This window comes from Nomia melanderi, chromosome 6, assembly GCF_051020985.1.
Source record: "Nomia melanderi isolate GNS246 chromosome 6, iyNomMela1, whole genome shotgun sequence".
Taxonomy (NCBI): domain Eukaryota; kingdom Metazoa; phylum Arthropoda; class Insecta; order Hymenoptera; family Halictidae; genus Nomia; species Nomia melanderi.
In genome coordinates, this window is record NC_135004.1 from 15,335,145 (window position 1) to 15,356,733 (window position 21,589).

General features: G+C 44.8%; 1 protein-coding gene across 3 annotated transcripts in view; it reads right to left on the reverse strand.

Annotated features, from left to right (window-relative positions):
* LOC116430063 (uncharacterized) overlaps positions 1-21,201 on the reverse strand; it is a 29,637-nt gene extending 8,436 nt beyond the window's left edge. The window contains exons 1-6 of one of the 3 annotated variants that reach the window (XM_031983708.2): positions 21,044-21,201; positions 16,921-17,033; positions 10,617-10,718; positions 6,211-6,453; positions 3,932-4,141; positions 713-862 (exon numbers count right to left, since the gene is read on the reverse strand). In XM_031983708.2, the coding sequence (XP_031839568.1) occupies positions 713-862; positions 3,932-4,141; positions 6,211-6,453; positions 10,617-10,718; positions 16,921-17,013 (798 nt within the window). In that variant the 5' untranslated portion in view covers positions 17,014-17,033; positions 21,044-21,201. Of the gene's footprint in view, positions 1-712; positions 863-3,931; positions 4,142-6,210; positions 6,454-10,616; positions 10,719-16,920; positions 17,034-21,036 lie in introns of all 3 variants that reach the window. The other 2 variants (XM_031983706.2, XM_031983707.2) reach the window with 2 other exon arrangements.
* Positions 21,202-21,589: the final 388 nt, after the last annotated feature.

A 21,589-nucleotide genomic window follows, 5' to 3' on the forward strand; every position in this document is an offset into this window, starting at 1 on the left:
ACCTTACAAGCAAGTTTACATCTATGCAAATAGAATCTCGTGATAAACCAGAAATTGCACAATATTATCCAACACAACCTGATACTAGTTTCAAGTATAATTAACTCGAACGTGAGATAGACGTAGCATAAAAACTACCTAAATTACAAACTGTTGCTCCAAATTGCTGCGTGTATAAAACGTCAGTGAAGAAATTCAATTTCTATCGTTTCCTTTTCTAATAACAAGCACAACTTATGTTTCAACACATTACTGATAATGTTCCAGTACACTACACCACAATCAAAACTAAAAGAATTAATTAGACAGCAAAAAGTAATCTCAATATATTACTAATAACGTATCAACAAACAAAATCAAATTTCTAACAATGAATATCACGTTTCAACACAATACTGATAATCTTCCAGCACAGTACACCACAATCAAAACTAAAAGAATTAATTAGACAGCAAAAAGTAATCTCAATATATTACTAATAACGTATCAACAAACAAAATCAAATTTCTAACAATGAATATCATGTTTCAATACAATACTGATAATCTTCCAGTACACTACACCACAATCAAAACTAAAAAAATTACTATTATAATTAAACAGCAACAAAAAATCATCTCAACATGTTTGACCATATTCAACGATCAAATCATTCATCGATCATATCCACTGATCAAATCAATGTTACTGATGACATATCAAGGATACTCACCAGGATGAGGTCCTGTATGAGATTCGAGATTCCTCTGTTCGCGATGACGAACAGCCTGGTGACCGGTCCTGGTACCGCTTCCGGCGCCTCCTCCGCTTTTCCGGCGACAGCCGCTCCGCCGCTCGCCTGGCTTCCGCTTCCGGCTACCAGCTGCAAGCAACGAAACGCTCCTGTTAGTCCCGACACCGTTCAGGACACGCGGACCGTTCACGGTTACAGAGAGAACGTGGATAAAAGACAACCGGTCGCCGGTGTCGATCGGTCTTTCGTCATCGATCCGTTCCGTGAACGTGTTACAATTTCGACACGGTCTCGTTTTCGAAATATTTGGGGAGGCAGACAGTTGGCAGTGTGTAGCAGCTTCCGTGATCCAGGCTCCAGCGCTCCCGATACTACGGTGCTAATACATCCTGAATCCTACTTGCGGCTACGATCCATCGATCTTGCTGCTACGATTCCTTACGTGCGCTCCTTCGGCTCGTGACATTGTTTCGTGGCGAGTTTTAGATTACGGATCTTACGCGTTTATAGCGGATCTTGTTCCTTCAAGTTTCACTGTACAATGTCTCATTCTATTCTGAACTTGGAACTTTCGATGGCTCGAACGTCTATATTTGCGTAAGCATCCGTAGTCTAGGAATTTTAGAGGCTGTCCGTACTTATTGAGAAACTTGTGTATAACAATTTGAGGATTAGCGGTTAAGTCTCAAATGAGAATCTTTGATTATTTGAATGCTGATGGTTATAACAACGTTTGTCGCAGTATGGACAGCCTGCAGGTGCATCAAAATAAGACATACGCTATCGTTTGAAAGTATCTCATCGTGTGTTGAATTGTTAATGAATTTTCTTCTTTCAACGTAGGATATGCTCACGAATATTTAGACTATCATACGCTTGACATTAATCTTCTTGATAAAATTAGGAATTAAGAATCGGTCTATTATTCTTAGTCGTAATTCCAACCAATGACAAACTTGTAATAGACAGCGTATATTCACCAAGACCCATACGATAGAATTACTGTGAAGTCGATAACAGCATGACGCACGCCGATACTTACCCTTTCTCGATCGGCCCGCGATTAGCAGCTTCTGGCACGACTAGTGCCCATAAACGTGCGTCAATTCGCTATTTCAAATTTCACGCGCGTTCCCCGACGATTCGGTTGCAGAATTATCATTCGAAACTCTCTAGCCTTCGGACGATAAAAAGTTGCAGCTTGAATATAAATAGCTCAATTCGAATTGATCAACCGTGTACCGCTGTTTCGTCAAATCCAGAAGATCGATCACGCTGTCCATAATTGAACCGATTCGTCGGGAAACGCGGCGTCGATCGGTGCGTTCCAGCAGCAACGACTCAAAACTACAGCTACGTCGCTACGAGATACGGTGCAATGGGCGAGTTCGAGATCACAACAACGAGAGAATCGGCGATCGATCAATGGCTGCCCATCAGATTCCGAGTCGAATCGGCCGGGACGTCCAATCGGCCAGGTTGGTCCGCCGAGTGTCTTTAGTCGGTGGTTGTCGGTGTCGCGTCGGGACCGTCGGCCGGGCGGATCGGTTGGATAAGGGCTGGTTGGGACCGTTGGCACGGGGTTTGGGGGCTGCTGCATACTTTTCACGACACGGGGACGGTGTTACTGTCACGCGAGGACTGTTAGTGGGCTATGACGATGACCAGTATTAAATGACTTCGTGGCGAGGTACTGAAACTTGCACGTCGAAACCGTAGTTGCCTTTGCGTTCGATTCGATTGATTTACACCGTCTTAGTTTGATAACTTTATGTTAATTACACAGCTTCGAAAATAGTGTAGCTCTTCTAAGATCACGAATGAAGTTGTTCTTGTATTGATAAACGTGACTGTTCGACAATTGAAATTGATGCAAGCGACTGAAAGGAAGTTCTTCAAGTTAAGATTCCAGAGAAGATCGAAGGATAAAAAATGAAGCGATATTTGTAATACAACGTCGAGGATCGACGCTTGAACCAGCAAAAGCGGACAGTGCTTTTTCAGTGACTCGCCATGAACGCGCACGAAGGCTGATTAGTGACAACACTGGATCACGACTGAAACCTGGCGCACACTAGGACCATGAGAGATCGATGCGCGTCTCAACGACCGCGCGCCAGGCTCTCCTGAAATCATTCCGTTTCGTTTCGAGAGTCAGTCTACCTGTAGACTCGCATTCGCAAAACATTGAAAGCGTAGAGATCCTGGCGCGCAGTCCATGCACAGTCAAGGCAGAGGGAAACGACAGAACAAAGAAGAACAGGAAGATGAAGAAGTACCAGCGAGTCGACGAAGAGACAGAGAAAGAGAGACGGAGGACAGGCGAGGAAGAGATTAGAAAGAGGGAGAAGAAGAGAATCGAAGATGAAGGCAGACACAGAAAGAGACGTTCGCGTTGACAGCGGAGTGGTTAAACAAACGGACTGCGGAAGAGCGAATGAAAGAACGTGCGAGACGAGCGGTTGTTAGCCACGTGCGAGGAGTATGACGTGCAGATCAAACACAGGCCGCGTGCAGCTACGATACTTTGCAGGTGGCCTGGGTGCATCGAGCACCGTTCGAGATGCGACTCGCAAATCTGTACACGTGCGAGTTACTTCTTTTCGAGGGTCCCTGGACGAAACTGTCTAAATTCACGAATTTTAAAGCGCGAGCACCCCAAAGTTAGAACTAGAATTCGATGTAAGTTTATAGCTATTGTTTCATTGTTACAAAAACGATTGAAAGATTCCAATATCTACTAAAAACGTAAACCACACAGCTACTTCATACGAATAACCAAGCTATTCCATACACATTTCTCACAATATTCTAATTCAAACCCAACTGAAAACTCCGAAGATCCCATCACTCCCGTTCAATCCAATCATCTAATCAATCCAGCCAAGTAACTTCGCGAAAGGAACACCCTCTCGAAAGAAGTAGTCGCCAGACTCCAGGATAAGAGCCCCCTCGGTGAAAAGAAGCAGAAATGAAGAGACGTAGAGACAGAGAAAATGAAAGAGAGAGAAGAGAGTAGAGAGTGAAAGAAGCCAGAATAAACGGGAAACGACGAGAGACCCTCGGTCAGCAATCGCGGGCAAAGAGAATTGCCGAGGAGAGCGAGGGTCCAGAGAGTGTCTCCGTCGGTCCCCGTTCACCAGGAGATAAGTGCAGTTGGCAGTGTCCGTTCGGCTCTGCTCGGAAGGATTGGCGTACCGGTGGTAGGTTGCCGGCTCCTGACGCGGCCGGTGCGTTGGTCGAGGGTGCCGCCGTGGACGAGGAACCAGCTGGAGCGGCAGCAGGGGCGGCATCTTGGGGAGCCGGGCCCAAGTCCCGAGAGGCGCTTAAGCCGAGCCCTAGGCTCTGCGTACCTGCCACCACGCGGTACACCGTGCCCGCCGCTCTTGCCGCCCCGTCGGCCGCTTGCTAAACGAGAACAGAGACGAGAACTTTCGTTTACTGATCCGCTCCTCAGGTTGTACGCCTGCCTTTTTGTGTTTTGCTTTTTCATTGTCTTTCGCGTTAGATCGCGGAGCAGCCTCCTCGCTGGCCTGCCGCGCCTTCACGTTCTCCGATGAACCGGCCCCTGAAAAGCGGCTGAAATTCGTGTTTAGAGGACGCTTTCCCACCTTCCGGAAGTACCCTCGGTGTCTACTTCCAGTCCGGTTTCACTGGAGGATGCTCGATCGTTGCGGGTCCTCTTTGTGAGGAGAGGTCTTTGTTTTAGAATGAAAAGTGGAGGATCTGGGGGATTCGTTGAGCAAATAATTCTATAATAGAATGGTTACTTGGAACGTTTGTGAGTTTGCGATTAAATGTGGAGATATTGAATTTTGTGTGGAATATGTATTTCGATTAATATGCTTTTGTTCAGTCCTAGGGAATGGATATTTTAAGTTTTGTTGTGTTATTTCTTTGTCGGGGAAGAGATTTGAGGGAGCATTGAAATGTATTCTAGAGTTCTATCGACGTTTCGACTTCGTTCTGAAGTAATTGAAATGTCTTTGATTAATTTTGTTCCTTCTAAAGTCTGATTATAGGGGTGTGTCCACTGAAGATGTGGAGATATCGAAAGATCAGGCATAAATCCTGCGAGAAGAAATCGAATCCAGCGGACGGATTGTTTATTCATAGGGTCCGAAGACGTTAAGAGAACGTATGCTAGATTTCCGACGCCATAAAAGGCGGACATTCGTCGACCAGTTTCGAGCGGCGTTCAGTCGCGATCGCGTGGCTGCTGTTAACGGTCGCGGACAATGAATCGGGCACACGAACGGAGAATAACCCGTTCGTTGAATAAAACAAGAGAAATTTCTAATAATCATCACGTTATTACCGTGGAAACAGGATTCCGTACATGTTTTACGATGTTTGGATTACTTTCTAGGGTTACTCTCCTGTTGTTACTTTCATTAATTTAATGGCAATTAAGCGTGGCGGGCTCCGATTGAAAGCCGAACAAAACGCCAGACAGCAACTCGGAAGTTCCGCGGCAATTCACAATGCTGTGAAAAAATTCGGTTTCGTCGGTTCGGTAACAATCTTAGTACCAACGTGCAACGTGTCTTCCGAAATCTTAAATATTATTTTTAACCGTCTGAAAAGCATGTCCACTAAATCAATCTGACGTTCCTCGATCAGCGAACGTATAGAAATCAATTCTCGCGAAGGAAATTAATTGCAGCCAATTATAGTAACGTTTCTTGCTTGTAACGATTTGCATCAGTGCGAGAAAAAATTCTTTCAAAAGGTATCCTGTTTCCATTCCTCCAAGAAAAAAGAACTGTAACGATAAAAAAACGGGAAAGGTTTCAACGCCTGATATTCGTCGACGAGGTCGGGTCGCGGCTAGGTCAGGAACCTTGGAACGGCAATCGGCGCGGCTCGGCAATTCGGTCTAAGACTTTCACCGGCGTCTCGAGTAGGCGCCCTTGCCGTGGTCGCCGCGCCGGCCTCTTACTTGAATATTAAACGACCGGCAAGTCGCGCGGCGCTGTAGATCCTTTCGTTACTGACGTAAATGTCCATTGATTTTTCTCGATCGTTCCCTTTTTTCTCCCGACAACGAGAGGAAAGAACGGCTGCGAATAGGACGGCGGTGGAACTGATTGATCGGTTGTCACGCGTATCCTGTTCATCGACAGTGACACTTGCGATTTTTAATTAGCTAGACGGACTATAATGAACGTGTAACCCAAGAAGAAAATTATAAAACGTACATCTACTTCAGCTGATAATTGAACCGATCTTTCTTGCGGAGTTCGCTAGGAGTCCTCTATTTTCATTTCTATTGTGAGCATGCTGTTTCTTACGTCTCGCTTGGACGTAATTTTATAGTTAAGTATATAGCCTGTATATTATTATGTAAAGGAGAAGTTCTGCTACAGGTTGTTTAGAGGTTGGATATGTTTATGTTAGAATTCCTCCATTTTTCATTCGGCGGTGGTTCAGACTCGAAGGCAGTCGGCTGTTCTCGATGTTCCCGGGAAACTCACCCTAATTATGTCGAAGAGGAAGTTGCCGGAACCAGCGCCGCTCCCGGAATTGCCTGACCCGCCGAAACCGAAGTTCAGGTACCTCTTGTTCCTGTTCTCGTCGTCCTCGGCCTCCACCTCGTCCAACGGCGTCAACGGCGCCGTCTCCTCGGCCTGCTCGTCGGCGAATTGCACTTTGACCTCGTTGTTCTGCGACTCCGCCGCCACCTCGTTCACCCTATCCTCCGCCTCCGGATTCACGTCCTGAAAACAGATGTTACACGATCGATCTCCTCGAACTTCGGGACGAATCGCTGATCGCCGAGGACATTGGTGAAATTTTGCAGGAGTTATCTCGCTTCGAGGAACTTCGTTTGTCCTTGGTTGTTCTACACTGTGGCTTGTGAATCGTGGAATTGCGACCAGAGAGGTTCTGACATTACTAAATAGTTCACTGGTATAATTGAAAGCAATGAAATTGCGCTTGAAGATTAGATTTTGAGAAGGAAGGATGATTATCGAGAAATAAAACTTCAAGTTGAAGTATAAAGAAACGGCGAAGATAAAAATTCAAAGTATCAGGGGACTGATTTTGGATTTTATGTTTACTGAACATAGATTAAACATTATTGTTCTTAACGAGAACATAGCTACAAGCGGTGGATTTCCTTTGTTCTACTTCTTTCCTAGTTTCGGCCGTAAAAACTCTCTCGCCTCAATTGTACCACGATTCAGGGCTCGCAGTGCAATCCAAGCACCTCGAAGCGCATGAACACGAAAACCGCGTTCCCATTATTCACAGTAAGCGGCCTGGCACTCGCAATTTAACCGATCAACTCTCAGAAACGCGTTCGAGCGTTTCTGCGACTCGACGGCGATCGAGCGTAAACGCGCCGAGCATTCGCCGCGAATTAGACGAGGCGTGCGACGCGTGTTCTCTCGATGTCTCGTGATCGGGACACGCGCCGCCGGTTATTAGTCGATGGATCGTCAGTCGAAGCGCTACAGAGTCGGATTATGAGATCAGTCGAACGATTCCCAATAGTCCGCGGATCGAGACCGACGCCCTTTTGGGAGTCGTTGCGACGTATCGACGAGTGTATCCCTGAAGTTCGTTGAAGCGGAGTATCCACGGGGTGCAAACGCTCCGGCGATCATCGTGATCATCGAGGCATCGCCGAGCGCACAGTTCGCCCGTCGATCGAACACATTTTCCCATCGGTTACCCGCGAGTATCCTCGATTCAACGTTCGGAAACCTTCGACCCGCTCGATGAACTTTCGCCCGGCGATACGGGCGGCCGTCCGTTCGAACGGACGCAACGCCGAGCGACGATGACAGGCGACTAATGCAGCTCCGAGCGCACACAGAGAAGCGAAGCACATATCCGAGAAAGTGGAATCGATGACGATGAAGCGTCGATGGAACAGTGGGAACGTTCGAAGTAAAAGGTTCATCGACGCGGCTCGCTCCGCGACGGAGGCCGTCGGCCTTCCTCAAGCTCGTTCAACGTGAAATCAGTCACGACCGCGGAGAACGGTCTTTCTCCGGTGAAGCTTGAAATGAATCGAAAGCGAGAGGTGACGTACGGATCGACGAAGGGAGGAGAAACTTGAAAGATCAATGGTCATTCGCAGACATTGATAACACTTCGCCTAACGTGAGAACACAGAAAGATGATTCCTCGAGAGGGGTATCACGCGAGGACAGAGAGCACGACAATGCGGACAGAAGACCAATGACAAGTTCACAACACACAAATAGACAGACAGAAGTGTAGAGGAATAGTTAGCAGACGGAGGAAGAAGAATAGCGATTTGTGGACAGAACAGAGAGATTTTGCGTGTCCGCAGCAGTCCCGATTGCGCGGTGATCATCCTCGTCAATTGGCGAACTTCAGAACCGTGTTCATTGACCTCCAACGTTTTACCAGGCTGGCCGTGAACAGGTCACGCCAGCGAGTTGCTGTCGGTGGTGGTTTCACCCTCGGGGGGCAGCGACGTGGTAGTGGTAGCGGTGTCCTCGTTCTCGTCCGGCGGGAAGGTCGGCAGATTGACCGAGACCCTCGAACCGTTCTGATCGGTCGATTTCACCCAGTTCGCGTCATCTTCGTCGTCGTCGTCGCCGAACGGTGACCCGACGGTCACCGTGGACCCGTCGCTCGGCACAGTCGCACCGCCACCGGTCTGCTGATTATTCCCGAGGACATTGCGCAGCAAGGTCGGGCCGAGTACTCGGATGACCTCCGCGACTATCGCGTTCACCTTTTGTTCGATCATCTAGAAAACAACAGCGCTTAGCTGACCTGGTCGAAGACCGAGGCAAGCTCCTCTTTTCTCTCTCTCTCTCTCTCTTTCTCCACTCTGTTTCTTTATTTTATTTATTTACTTTGTTCTTTTAAATATTTCAATTTATTCCTATTTTACTCACTCCATCTTCGATTTAGGGAGCAATCGATTCGATCGCTAGAATTTGTTACTCGAAAAACGTTCCGGTAAGGTATAATGGAATTTCATTGTTTCCATGGTCCGTATTAGCAATAGCTTTAGTAGTTTTATCGTTATCAGTTATTTATTGGTTTATTTATGGTTTGTGCTTTGTTTCTATGTTGGAGGATCTATGCAGGACCGTCTGGGGCCTCGAGTTTTACATGGTTTTTGGCTTTCCGATTGTCTTTCGCGCGTCGATCGCGACCTCAGCGCATTCTCAGTCGTGTTGTGGGGTGCTCGTTTCGTGTATTTCACGTTCACCGTCGTGCATGGTCGAGCTTTGGCTGTCTGATGCGTTTGTCAGTCGAGAGGCGAGAGCTATCGTGCGATTCGCGTCGACGGAATTCGTCTGTTTCTTGGGACCGCTTTTCGTGCACGGCTCGATCGGACAGTGATTCGGAGTTGTTCGCCTTCGCGGCGGACTAGAGGAGTGGTTTACTCGGTCGTAGCGTCAAGGTGCCCGAGACTGCCGATATGGCGGCTGATTTCGGCGGTCGTGCTGGGAGACATGGGGAACGACGCGCGGAAGGCGGTAATTTCGGTCTCAGTTTGCTCGAGATTGTACCTTGGCTTGTGTACAAGAGTAACTGTATGTAAATACACGTGGGTAATTGGATATTGGGAATCTGTAAAATCTTCCTTCGAAATGGAATTTTCCTTCACGACACTATTTTATTGATGACTCAGTGCACTAACATAAGAAAAAGGATCACGCTCGAAAGAAATTCTGCATTATTTTCTTATTTTAGTGTGATGAATCCATCAAAGTTGTGTCACATGTCATAGTACACCCTGTATATACTGTAATAAATTGTTTCCTTCGGAATAATATTAATAGATTCTTAAATGCAGAAGAACATTTGATTTAAGACAATGAGAATGTTCAAATTTGATCATTTTCTATGACACGACTGCTCTTTGTTGTTAGTGAATCTACAGTGTTTGAAATTGAACATTTAATTATACAATCTCATAGAGAAAGGAAAGAGCTATCGAATGCTACAGTTAACACGGACAGAATAGAATCGTAAAGTATTTTATTTCGAAGAATTATGGTACAGGACTAGAATTACATTTGACCTGAACTGGACACGTGCGTCATTTGATTACGCAAAATGTATTAACGACACACGCCGTGTACGAGGAAAATCAGGCTGTATCTTGAATCAAACGTAAAACTTTCTTAGGAGGAATGCCAATTCGTGAACAATTTCTCCGCCATCGAAATGTTTCTGCGTCTCACCGTCGAAACGAGAATCTTTTGAAGCTTCTTCTAATACGTTCCTCTTTCACAGTAGAACATTCTATTCTACAGTCTACTTATAAATCATCACAAATTATTGACCTGATTGTAACTTTCATATCAATTTGACTTCGTTAATTTTAGCTTCATGGGAACAGTGCGAATGAAATTGTTTTCTGAATAAAACATCTTCGTCTACTAAACAGCGATGCATGTGATATGATGCAGCTCTATTAATCTACTTATTAATGTTTCCAATTATATTTCAAAGCAAATAGACTTAATTTCAATTAGCTTTAACAAGCTTCAAAAGAAAGGTTCTGAAAACTTGAATGAACCCATGCATTGCTATTCGAATGTTAATTGAATCCCACCTCGAAGAGAGGTCTGCGTAATCAAGACTCTTCACTTTCCAATTAATAAACATTTCTCTCCACGAAAACCTTCCAATCGTTTAAAAATATCAATTCCAAAAAATGTAATTTCCATGTGTCCTTGTTTGCCAAAATATCAACGTTAATGGGTTTAATTATTCTACGGGATTTCCCTGCTGCGATACAATCTCGAGGACGTCCAATGTCCTTTTCCGGAGAATTCAATCGAGCGATGCAGGATCTCGGGGAGTTAAAATTAGAGGTTCTAATTGTCCTGGCCGTCTGCAGGATTTCACTGCGTTTTGTTCAGCAGCGGCTCACCTGAGAAACATCGGGAAACAATTCCCGCAGGATACCGATCGTCCGTTTGCTCCTTAGGGCGGCCTCGTTGTCGGCTTCGACGACCATCAGCCGATCGAGTGCCTGAAAACAGTTTCCCTTTGTCCCTACAATTCTGTTTCCACTTCCCCTGAATCTCTTGCTGCGTTTCATCGTCATTGAACTCAATATAGAGTGTTCAAACTGACATCTGTATCAGTTGATTTTCAACGATAATTCCCTCGATAATGCAACCATTTTCAAACTATCTTCTTACTAACAGCGCATTTGAATATTTTACATAATCGAACGAAATTTTGTACTAACAAATATATCTAGAATATCTATAATTGATAATTCAATCGGAGAAAAATTCCACATGAAAGAATAAATCGAAACCATCGAATGAAATTTGTACGACTTGCACTTGTTTGATTCTATAGAGAAAGGAGTTAGTGATAAGCATTTTTATTCCACACCCTTGACTCATTTTTTTCATATGAATCACTTCCCCCTTGCGCAACTGTTTACAAATCATTCCGCGTATTTACCGAACACATCGTGCTCCAATCAACGGAGAAGAAATATCGTTCCATCGCGATGGCAATAAGGAAACGTTTGATCCCGCGATTCGCTTGTTAACCGGAAACCACGTTGAAAGCGATCGAGACGCGTTAACCGAACTGCCGTTGCATAATAACCGCGGCACCGCGGAACAATCCCGTCGAAGGTGTTCGACGATTTATGAACGGCAATTTTCGAATTACGAGAAATCGCCGAGAAACATGTGCTGATCGGCGGTCCGCTGTTGATGAGAGAACGGTCGCGTAAAACGGCGGAGCAGCGGCGTTGCGTACAACAATAACTCGAACGGAGTTGCGGGGCTAAACGACGGGATTGCGTATTATTAGACGAGCGGCGTATTAGTGCCGCCACGGTTTAATGTAAGAGACTTCTATACCTACGATTACGTGTAACGTTATTTGCTCGGGTAACGCGAACGGCGATTAACAATTAGGAACACGGAAAAAACAGGACGAGCGAATCCGTTGAGTCTTTGCAATGGACTGTGGATCTTTAGGCAAATTCAAGTTTTTAGACAATTAAGAAACCAGAATTATTATAGAGAATGGTTCTTCCTAATAAATATTGTAGAAAATATTGTACTTTCGATATTTTATACGTTGCCACGTGTTGCCTGCAGTTTGTGTAGTTTTTCATATGATATTTCGATATTCTATTTGACACTCGATGTTCCATATATCTTTTTTATCGTGTACATTCTATGCGGTTCTCCATTTTCAAATTTCCCATAAACGCATAACCATTCGCAGTGTATTAATGACGCAAAGCGTGTAATGAATCAAGTTTAGCGATACTTGGACAGTGGCGGACTCGAGCGTTGCCCAACGCGGTTGCCATGGTTCACTTTCCCTGAAATCCCGCTCGCGTTCGACCAGCTGTTACGATATTCGTTCCTGTCCGGTACACTTATGCTGTCGTTCATGAGTATTCTGACACTCGAGGGAATTTAAACGAATTTGTTACTGTTATCGTAGGAATACATTCTATAAGAATCGTTTGTCACACGATTTTAAAAGAAATTTTCTAACCGACGTCTCCTGTAGTTCTTTATTCCTAGTGATCGCATTTCCCTTTCATTAGGAAGTTTTCGAGGTACTCGTAGAAGGCAGTGAACGTTAGTATTTTTATCGGCATTAATTATACTTCTTGCACCGGTGAAATCATCTCGCGATGCAATCGGAAATCAGGACTTTCGAATAATCGATCTCTCGGTGAGTAGCCGTTGTTATGGATGATCCAGGAAACGTTTCTGTACACTTCCTAGAGCCTACTACCACGTGTAACCCTTTCTCTATACATCGTACAAGAAGCAGAGAGATTTACGCGGGTGATTGATGAAGATTTCATTCGCTACTCGGTCGAGATTCAGTGGATGCGTGAGCGGAGAGCGTAGACATGCTCGACCACGCGTTGAAGTCTCCGAGGCTACTGTGTCACTATGTCCGCGCGTTCAAGTCTCCGAGCTCCACGATGATAGCGAGAGAAAAGCCGTTAATCCATTTCATTAAAATGTCATCCTTGGACGTTTTTGTAACTATTGGACGATGCAAAAAACGATAATAAAAACTTGCTGATTAAGACACGTGACGATTTATCCTAGACAACGAAGGACGAACGAATAGAAATTAGCTGTTGTATAATATTCGGAATTAGGTCGATGGCAAAACACTGTGTTTTTTCAGCTACCCACTGTGCTTCACTGAATTCCTGTGTAACGTTTCGGGTTGCTTAATTTCTGTTAAAAATCCGCGATTACGAAACACCTTGGGATTAAATGTTACAGCTACAAAGAAGAAACTAGTTGTATTTTACGAAGTTTGTTTCTTAACGCTTAAACTCTGATCGCAATCCGTTTGCCTGTTCTTACTGTCGACACTTTCAAGCAGCTTCGATGAAAGTTCCGAGATCCTAGTGTTAATAACTCGAAAGTTTTCAACAAACTCTATTTGAGCGAACGAACTCTATTCGAAGTTAGAGAAGATACTTTCAAATGAGCCTACATCGTCATACATTTAGAAGATGTAGAATACCAATAATAATAAGTGAAAATTAACAACCAAACTGATTACATTCCACTAATTTGACTTCGATTGTTACCCTTTTTCACAGGAAGATTAAAAATACACCTATTATACTAACGAATATGCACAGCTCTACCATCTCTCCTCGTATTTTCCAGCAGAAAATCAAAAGTTATCATTCCAGAAGCGAATGCTCAAATATTTTCACACCTTAATGTATCCTTTCTTTGGTACGCTAGAAGAAGACCGCTTGGGAACCACTGTCGGCCACGGTGCCCCAAGAATCACAGATCAGAGAGAGGTTGAAACACGCGTGCACGCTCACGCACGCGCTTTCCATTGGGCATCGATCGAGCGAAGAAAGTGTCCGGTGTAACTCAGTGAGTGTTCGCGGCCAGTGAAAGTGTCGGGCCGAAGAAGAGAGCCGACTCGGCCGTCCCCGGGCTTTTCGTTGGACCGTGTATTTCATCGTTCGCCGAACGCTCGTCTCTGCCTGGCTAAGCTTGTCTAACTCTTTCCCACCGAAACGAACGAATAAAAGCCGCAGAACCGTATTTTTCGAACATACACGCGTGCGCCACACGCGGCGATTCCGCGGATGACCTTCCTCTTTGCGCAACGGCAAGTTAATTCGTCGGTCGATCAACCAGTTGCGCTAGGCGCTCATTAACCGGCTCATCAGGGAGAACAATGAGTGCAATCGCGGGGATCCGGTGCGCGTCATGAAAGATTTACGACGGCGAGAAAGTTTACGAACTCGACGTTCGTGCCTCCAGAGCGACGGCATTCCTTCCTTACTGATGCACGATCGAACCGATGGCTTTTAGGTTCTTCGGGGACAACGGATATCGTGCGTCCAATTAGTGGATGTAGCAAGAAGTCTGTCTGATGTTATCTAAATTGATGTGTTTATTATCTGTATAGGATATTTCGTTTATCTAAACACGATGTATGTATTATCTATTCAATTGTAAGCAAAGAATATTGGAAACTGAATACATGAATCGTTTATTTATGCTAGTTCTAAGTATTGTAGTCATTGTTGATTTTAGGCATGCAAATATATGTAGTGGCACTTCGATTTAGACGTTGCTAAAAGAAACAAACGATGTTAAAAGTTCTCTTGACGTTTGAAAGATATTTGCACGAAGGCGGTTTAATGATAAAGCTATACCGGGTGACAATGACTGGTTCTCCGGGAAAAACCTGAGAGGACAACTCAACACTTACGTGCTTTATACAACCGTTCGGCTTCAATGTCATCTTCGAGAGCAATTAAAATATTTGCACTGCCGCTGTCGCGCGTGGGCCGCCCGCCGACTTAATGGCGGACGATCGCTTCCCCGAAAAAGCGAGATCGTCCGACAAGCAACGTTGAGAGCGAACGCTTGTCGAGGAAGAGGAAACTGACCGCTTCGTAGAAAAAATGGAAATCAAAGAAATCGTAGGTTCTATTTCTGAGTTCCTTAAGTCGGCGAATGTTTGCGAAGCCGAGGAACAAGAAGAAAAATGGAAGAAAGATGGAAACGATTGAAAAATTCCTTTACGTGTTTATTCGGATTCTCAAAATCGCAGCTGTTATTGCAGCCGCGAAGAAAGAGAAAGGAAAATTAGATACACAGACGAAAGCTGATCTTTCGACGAGTTTATTCAGTTTAACGAGATCTCGGGTGTTTCCACCACTCGGAAGAGAAAAAAGTAGAGACAGACAGAACGATCACTTAATAATCATGTTTATTCAAGCGATCGAATTCTCGGATGTTTTTCGTAACAGAAAAAGGGAAACAAAAGGAACGAAGATCGAAACGACCGCACGTTCCCTTCCGACGAGTTTATTCGGTTCACCAAATTCTCGGTTCTTTACGAAGCCACGGAAGAGAGGGGAAAAGAAGAAGCGGAGGTGGGGGCGATCAGAAGTTTCCTCCCGGCGTGTTTATTCCATCGCGAGGTCGTAGCACTCGGCCGTAAGTGAAAGAGGCCGCCCGTCGAAAGTGAAACATCATCTCTGATCACCGAATCGAACGCCTCGGTCCAACGATCGGCTCGCGCCGTCGAAATCGAGGCGAGAACTTTCGCAACCGATCCGCACACTGTCCACATTCCTTCTCCCAATGGTCTCGACGGTTGACCGGCCGCGCTTTTAGCTCGACCGGCGAATTTCGTGAACTCTAAACCGCGCTTTCACCGATTCCGGTGTCCCTAGCGGCGACGGACGTTATTTTTCGATCGACGACGCGACGTCGCGCATCCCGTCGGCCCAGTGACACAGAGAAAGTCATCGTAACATGATCGTTACGCAATCTCGTGCTCGCTTACGAATCAACCCTTTGCGAGAGAGCGTCGGCCATATTGAATATCATTGCCTGGCTACGTAACTTTGTAAACTTACAGATTTCTCTATCAGTTCCAATCGTTTATTATTCTTACGAAAGTAAATTTAAACGAACGTAATTTAGTTCTGTTCGTTTATTCATTGCGACACTCGCGATTTGAGGTTCAACGGACGAAAGATGAACACGAATTCGAGGAAGATAATTGAATTTAATATATAATTTGCACTTCAATTATAGCGTAAACGTTGACGGAGAATCTGAAATCTTAACCCCGATCTCTGCAAATTACGTCAAGAGACTTCTATCTCGCACGAAGATCCACAACCGATTTATCTCAATGACTCAATCTTCGCGATAACATTATACAATACAATCCTCTTCCATTAGTGTACGATATACACGGGCTTCATTACTGCGAACGAAAGTTTGCTGAGGATGGAACTTTCTGTCAACAGGTGGTAATGATATTTCTAAGCTGGAACGAGATAAACGACAAGAGCGCACGGTCGTAAAAGAAACACGACCGTGGTCGAGAGGACACTGTAATCGCCTTATGTCGGTTATAACATAATCTTCGGCGAATAACGAGGGAAACACGTACACGTCCGATTGCCGGCTGGTTCAGACGATATTTCCCGTTTCGAATGTCTCCGTTGCGACAGGCTGAGTTTCGGATTTGCGTAACGCCTGATTTATTTTTCCGTTCTAACATTCTTCGCTGGTAAATAGAGAAACTACCGTAATATTCGAAACCTATCGATTTCTAGCTGGCTGCCACGCGAACGAATTATGTTTTCTTTCCGTTTAATAACCTGGCATAAAGATAAGAATCGCTAGAAACGTCGTAATCAACATATGACTCAACGAAACGAGACCTATTTTTCTTGTCAACGAGTTGTCTTTCTACTTCTTCATTCCATCTCCTCGCTTCCATCGTAGTCCAGTTACAGAATATAATCATTACTATCGAATCATTATCTACCAATTAAAACGTCCTCCATGCTGCACGATAATTTTCTGAAAACTTTACTCCACGCGAAAAGTGCGGCACCAATTAATTTCCAATTCGTTCTCTTCGCCGACATTCGAAAATTCCTGCATCACTCCATCAATATCAACGCGAAGGTAATGCGCTAATATAGACATTAAACGATCCAGAGTACTCGAGCATGAAATGCCTGGAAATTTTTCGTTTGCGGCTGCCAAGATGGAAATTATCCAGTTCAACTGGCAGTTATACGGTTAATCTATGGAAACAGGTATAAAGCGGCCCTGCGCCGATAAGGCAAGCGAGAAGTCGAATCGGGAACGAGTTCCAGCGAATTCTGGCTCGTCGCGGACGACGCCTCTTTTTCCCGTGGCGCTTACCTCGGACTGAAGACGTTGTCCCCCGGGAAGCGGGCCAGCGTTCACCAAAGCCGCGCAGAACGCTGCTACCAGGACGATGTACGTGGACTTCATGTTGTGGTCTTCGAGCGTATCTGCAAGAAACCGAGTTCGTTCAATGCTTTACCGTTCGCAGTCCGCGACAAAGGAGGAAAATTTGGGCATCGGCGAGAGAGAAGTGAAAGGTGGCGGTCGTGTTGCACGCGTGTGCCTCGAGATGAACCGGAAACCGGTCGCGAGGATCCCGGGGACAAAGACGAGAACGCGAAGGAGCAACGGCGATCTTCGCGCCGAAGGAACGGGGAGCGAGGGGGGCGATGGTTCTCCTTTCTCGAGCATGGATACGTTCGAAACTATCACTTTCGACCAAATGAAAGTCGGGAATGCCGTTGGCATCTTGAGTGCTGGAGATTCTCGGGAAGGATGGACTGCCGTGTTTTACAATCGGTCGCGATGGCCGGCTGCCAATTAGATAATAAGAGAATAAGTGAAATGCAAAATGCAGGGACGAGAGATGGAGAATAATGAACATGTGGTGAGAGAGCAAACGTGGAATTAATGGTTGGGAGAAGTATGGAATGAGGGGATGAGAGAGGATAAAATTATTGAATATTGGAATTAGTGAAATATTAAATATTGGAAACGAAGGGAGGAGAGATGTAGAATAAAATACTGAGGGGAACGTGTGCTGAGAGAGTAAACGTGGAATTAATGGTAGAGAAATATGGAATGAGGGGATGAGGGAGGATAAAAGAATTAGTGAAATATGGAATAAGGGGATAGAGAGAATAAGAGAAATATTGAATATTGAAAATGAAGGGACGAGAGATGTGGAATAAAATATTGAGGGGAACGTGTGCTGAGAGAGTAAACGTGGAATTAATGGTAGAGAAATATGGAATAAGGGGATGAGAGAGGATAAAAGAATTATTGAATTTTGAAGTTAGTGAAATATGGAATAAGGGGAAGAGAGAGTAAAAGAAATATTGAATATTGTAATTTATTCTTTAGGGTCGAGAGAAATGTAGAATAAGAAAATAAGCGAAGTGTCGAATAAAAACTTAAGTGAAATCTAGAATAGACTAAGAGAGAGATTTTTATCTTTCCTCGAATCGTAATATTCAGATTAGAAAAGGTGGACACTTCTTGTTTCGAAATATCGGAAATTTTGTGGAGAACTAGGAGAATATTTCAGATTCGAGTCTTCGAAGGCACAGTGGACATTTTCTACAGAAATTTCTATCTTCACTCGACTCAAAATGGGGCAGACTATCTTGGAAGGATTTCCTCAGATATTCCGCTCACTCCAGGAAACAACCGCGCGTACTTTCCTTTCGTTTAACAAACATTCACCGAATGACGCGTGTTGTCATCGTATTAGTTTTCCTCGCGCACTGCACAGGGCGAGCTAGAAATTCAAGTGGTGTTGCAGAACGATTCACCGCCGAAACGAGCCTATAATTTCAGTAACGAGCGGCCAGCCGGAATACAATGGTGGCGACACTTCTAGCCAATATAGATTCAGCACGCGCGTCCCCTATCCGATGGTGCAAGATTGTGCGTTCGAGGTCGAGCGTTAGCAATTTCAATATAACCGCACATTACTGTCGCAGAGATTAGGCCGAAAAAATACCGTACGGTCGAGAAAAATATTGGCAAAACAGAGCGCCAACGGCGATCGTCTCGTCTGCATGCATAATAGACTTCTGCAACTTATATCTTTACCAAAGTAAAAACCACGTTTCGATGCGGATGTTTAAAAGATAAAGAAACAAAGTGTTTCAACGTCCATAGGTGACGCGTTCTCTACAGCTCCTTTGACCGTTCTAAAGTTCGCATTCACGTCGGACCGAAGGATACACGCGTGCATATCATTCTTACACGCTCTGTGCAATGATCTCGATAATTAAAAGCGCCTGAACACGTTCACTTTGCCACGCTTGAATGTAACGTAACTGCTTAAGAAACCTAAAGCAATTTTAACCTTTTGACGACGAACGTCATTTCGGCTAGAAGTGTTCGCATTTGGAAGACCGAGTCGCAAACAATGATTGAATTGAATAGACAATAGATTGGTACGTGGTTTTTTTTGTCTCTATTGTTTAAGTTGATACGTAATTTAGCTTCATCTGCTGAAGGTTTTGTGTATTTCAAAGAATCTTCTTATGGTCTCTTCTCTTGATTAATGATTGTAATAATTCTAATTGTGTAATAATATTGTATTATAATAAAGACGTGGCTAGTTTAATAAGATCTCGTCAGGTGTCAGGATGCTCGTACATAGTAGTGTATAAAAATCATCGGAAAAGCGTTTCCAAAGGTTTCCTGAAATATTTTCACGGTAACCAAGCAAGAACCGTCACGAGGAACGCGACTTTCGAGACCGCGAAGCGACAGTGGCAGAAAATTACTGGGTCGTGTAATAGAAACATCGGATTACTCGAAGAGAAAGAGAAAAACTGCTTCCCTTTCGTTCAAACAATCATTTTATCAATCAAAATACGCACCATTTGCCTGTACGCATTTCCTACAACGTGTACATGAACCGGAATGAACTTATAACCTCCGAACCTATAACTGATCACTTAGCCGGTCAATTTGTGGATACAAGAAATCCGATATTTCCTGTTATATGACCTAATAGCTGCGCTTTTCGTATCCAACGGAGAAAGGAGAGGACTCCGGACATCGCTGTCGAACCTTTCTCTCAGTGAAAAAGGCAAACAAAGGAAGGAAACCAAGAATCGAAGGTTTCAACGGTGACACGACGTTGAAAGAATGTCGAATAGCAATGACACGTGGGTCTCCGTAAAACGTCCGGTGTCGTACGATGGTCAATTCGCCAGAAACATGGACAAAATTCAGGAAAAAGCTTCCAGTTCATCAAATGTAATCAATATCGTAAGTGTATCTGTTACTTTCACATAATTCCTCGATTCTGATGCAACAATAGCATAACGTTTAATATTTATATAACATTATTTACTATATTCTGAATCAACTGTCAAATTTTGTATTCTATATCGAAACGCCCTCTATAAGAAATTATCAAAAATGACCCTTACAACTGGTTCAAAGGCGAATACCATAACCAGACTACAGATTCCTATGCAAATTCAACGTCGGAGAACCCAATCGAAGAGATTCCCATTAATTCCCATTAGGAAACAGAGTAAGAAACACTATAATTTCGATGTTTCACACATCTTTCTCAACCGCGCGCTTTCAAATTTCCCAGAAACGCGTAGAAACCCGCGAGCCACGTTCAACTACCAAAGACGCGAGTTTTCGTCCACGTTTTTTCGAGCGGATTGACCGCCGCACGTAGCCGGGGAATGGAAAACGTAATTTTCCTCGGCCGCGAGCACGCGAGTTTCGATTTTCTCCTCGAGCCCGCCGTCGTGCCCGGCCGAGAACCACTACACGATCATTTTCACTGACTGGCACCAGCTCGCGAACGACACTGACGGCCGACAAGAGCTCCAGGACGACGCCGTGCACGCCGCGAAACTGTCGAGCCTTCCTCGAGACGTTCGGTCCGTCGACGAGCGGACTACGTCGCCGAACAACGTGTCTCGAAAGATTCTTTTAAACGAACATGCTGCTCGTTCGCGAGAAATTCTACCTCTGCACACCGTTCCGAACCTCGAAGGCACTTTCATCGATGACATCCGCGGATGCGCGTACCTCTTTCGCCCTCGGAAAAGTCAATTTAATGTGTGACACTACGCGAAGACATTAGAAAGCGAGAACAACGGCGTATATTATCAGCTAGAGGCAATAAAAAACGAATCAGATTGAAAGCAATCACTGAAGCTTTATAGTTTCCAGAGCAAATTTTCGATTGAACTCAATGTATATTTGACTGTTTACTTGACATTTAAATAATTCGATTTTCTCCCTTGAAATTTGATTTGATTAACAATCTCTTCATTTGCCTTCGATCGTTTATGTTTTAGCAATTCCTTCGTTTCTTGGAAGAGGACGGAAAGTATCCAGGAAGCTCGACAGTTTCCACACTAATCACCGGAACCCGTCACGTGGCTCGCTCTCCCGTATCTCGTCACTGGGAGAACGCGTGCCCGCCGAGGAACTCACCACACACCGTTTATTAATCCGTCACTTAGTGAACTTTTCGAACCGCTTCGGGAAAAGAGGGCCTGAAAGGAGCTCTCGGCGGCTCCTGCTCTCGTCGGCTTTTCTGTGACTGTCTGTGTAACGGAGCTTAGTGAGCGGCTTTTATTAGAAGGAGGGGCCTGGCGCCACCTCCACGCTACACTTAAGCCTCCGTCCTCTCTTTTCCTCTTTCTCTCGGCCGCGGCGGCGGCGATCCTGAAGAGAGGGATCGCCGACGAACGGCCCGGTCGGTCCCGGACGACGAAAGAGACCCGCGCTGAACGGGCCCTGAAGATGAACGGGACGGAAGCGAGCCGTGGATCACGGTCTGTCGTTGTCAGTTTTGACCGGAGGTTGAAAACTTTCGGAAGTTAACTGTTTTATATTGTTACACTTTGTTAATTGTCCTCTGAAGTTTGTAAGTTTGATAGAATTATTAAGTAGGACCACCGCGCCAAAATGGGTCTCAGTTTTTTTATTTCGAAAGTATTGATATCTTGAAAGGATTAAATATTTAAATGATTGGAGAAATAGT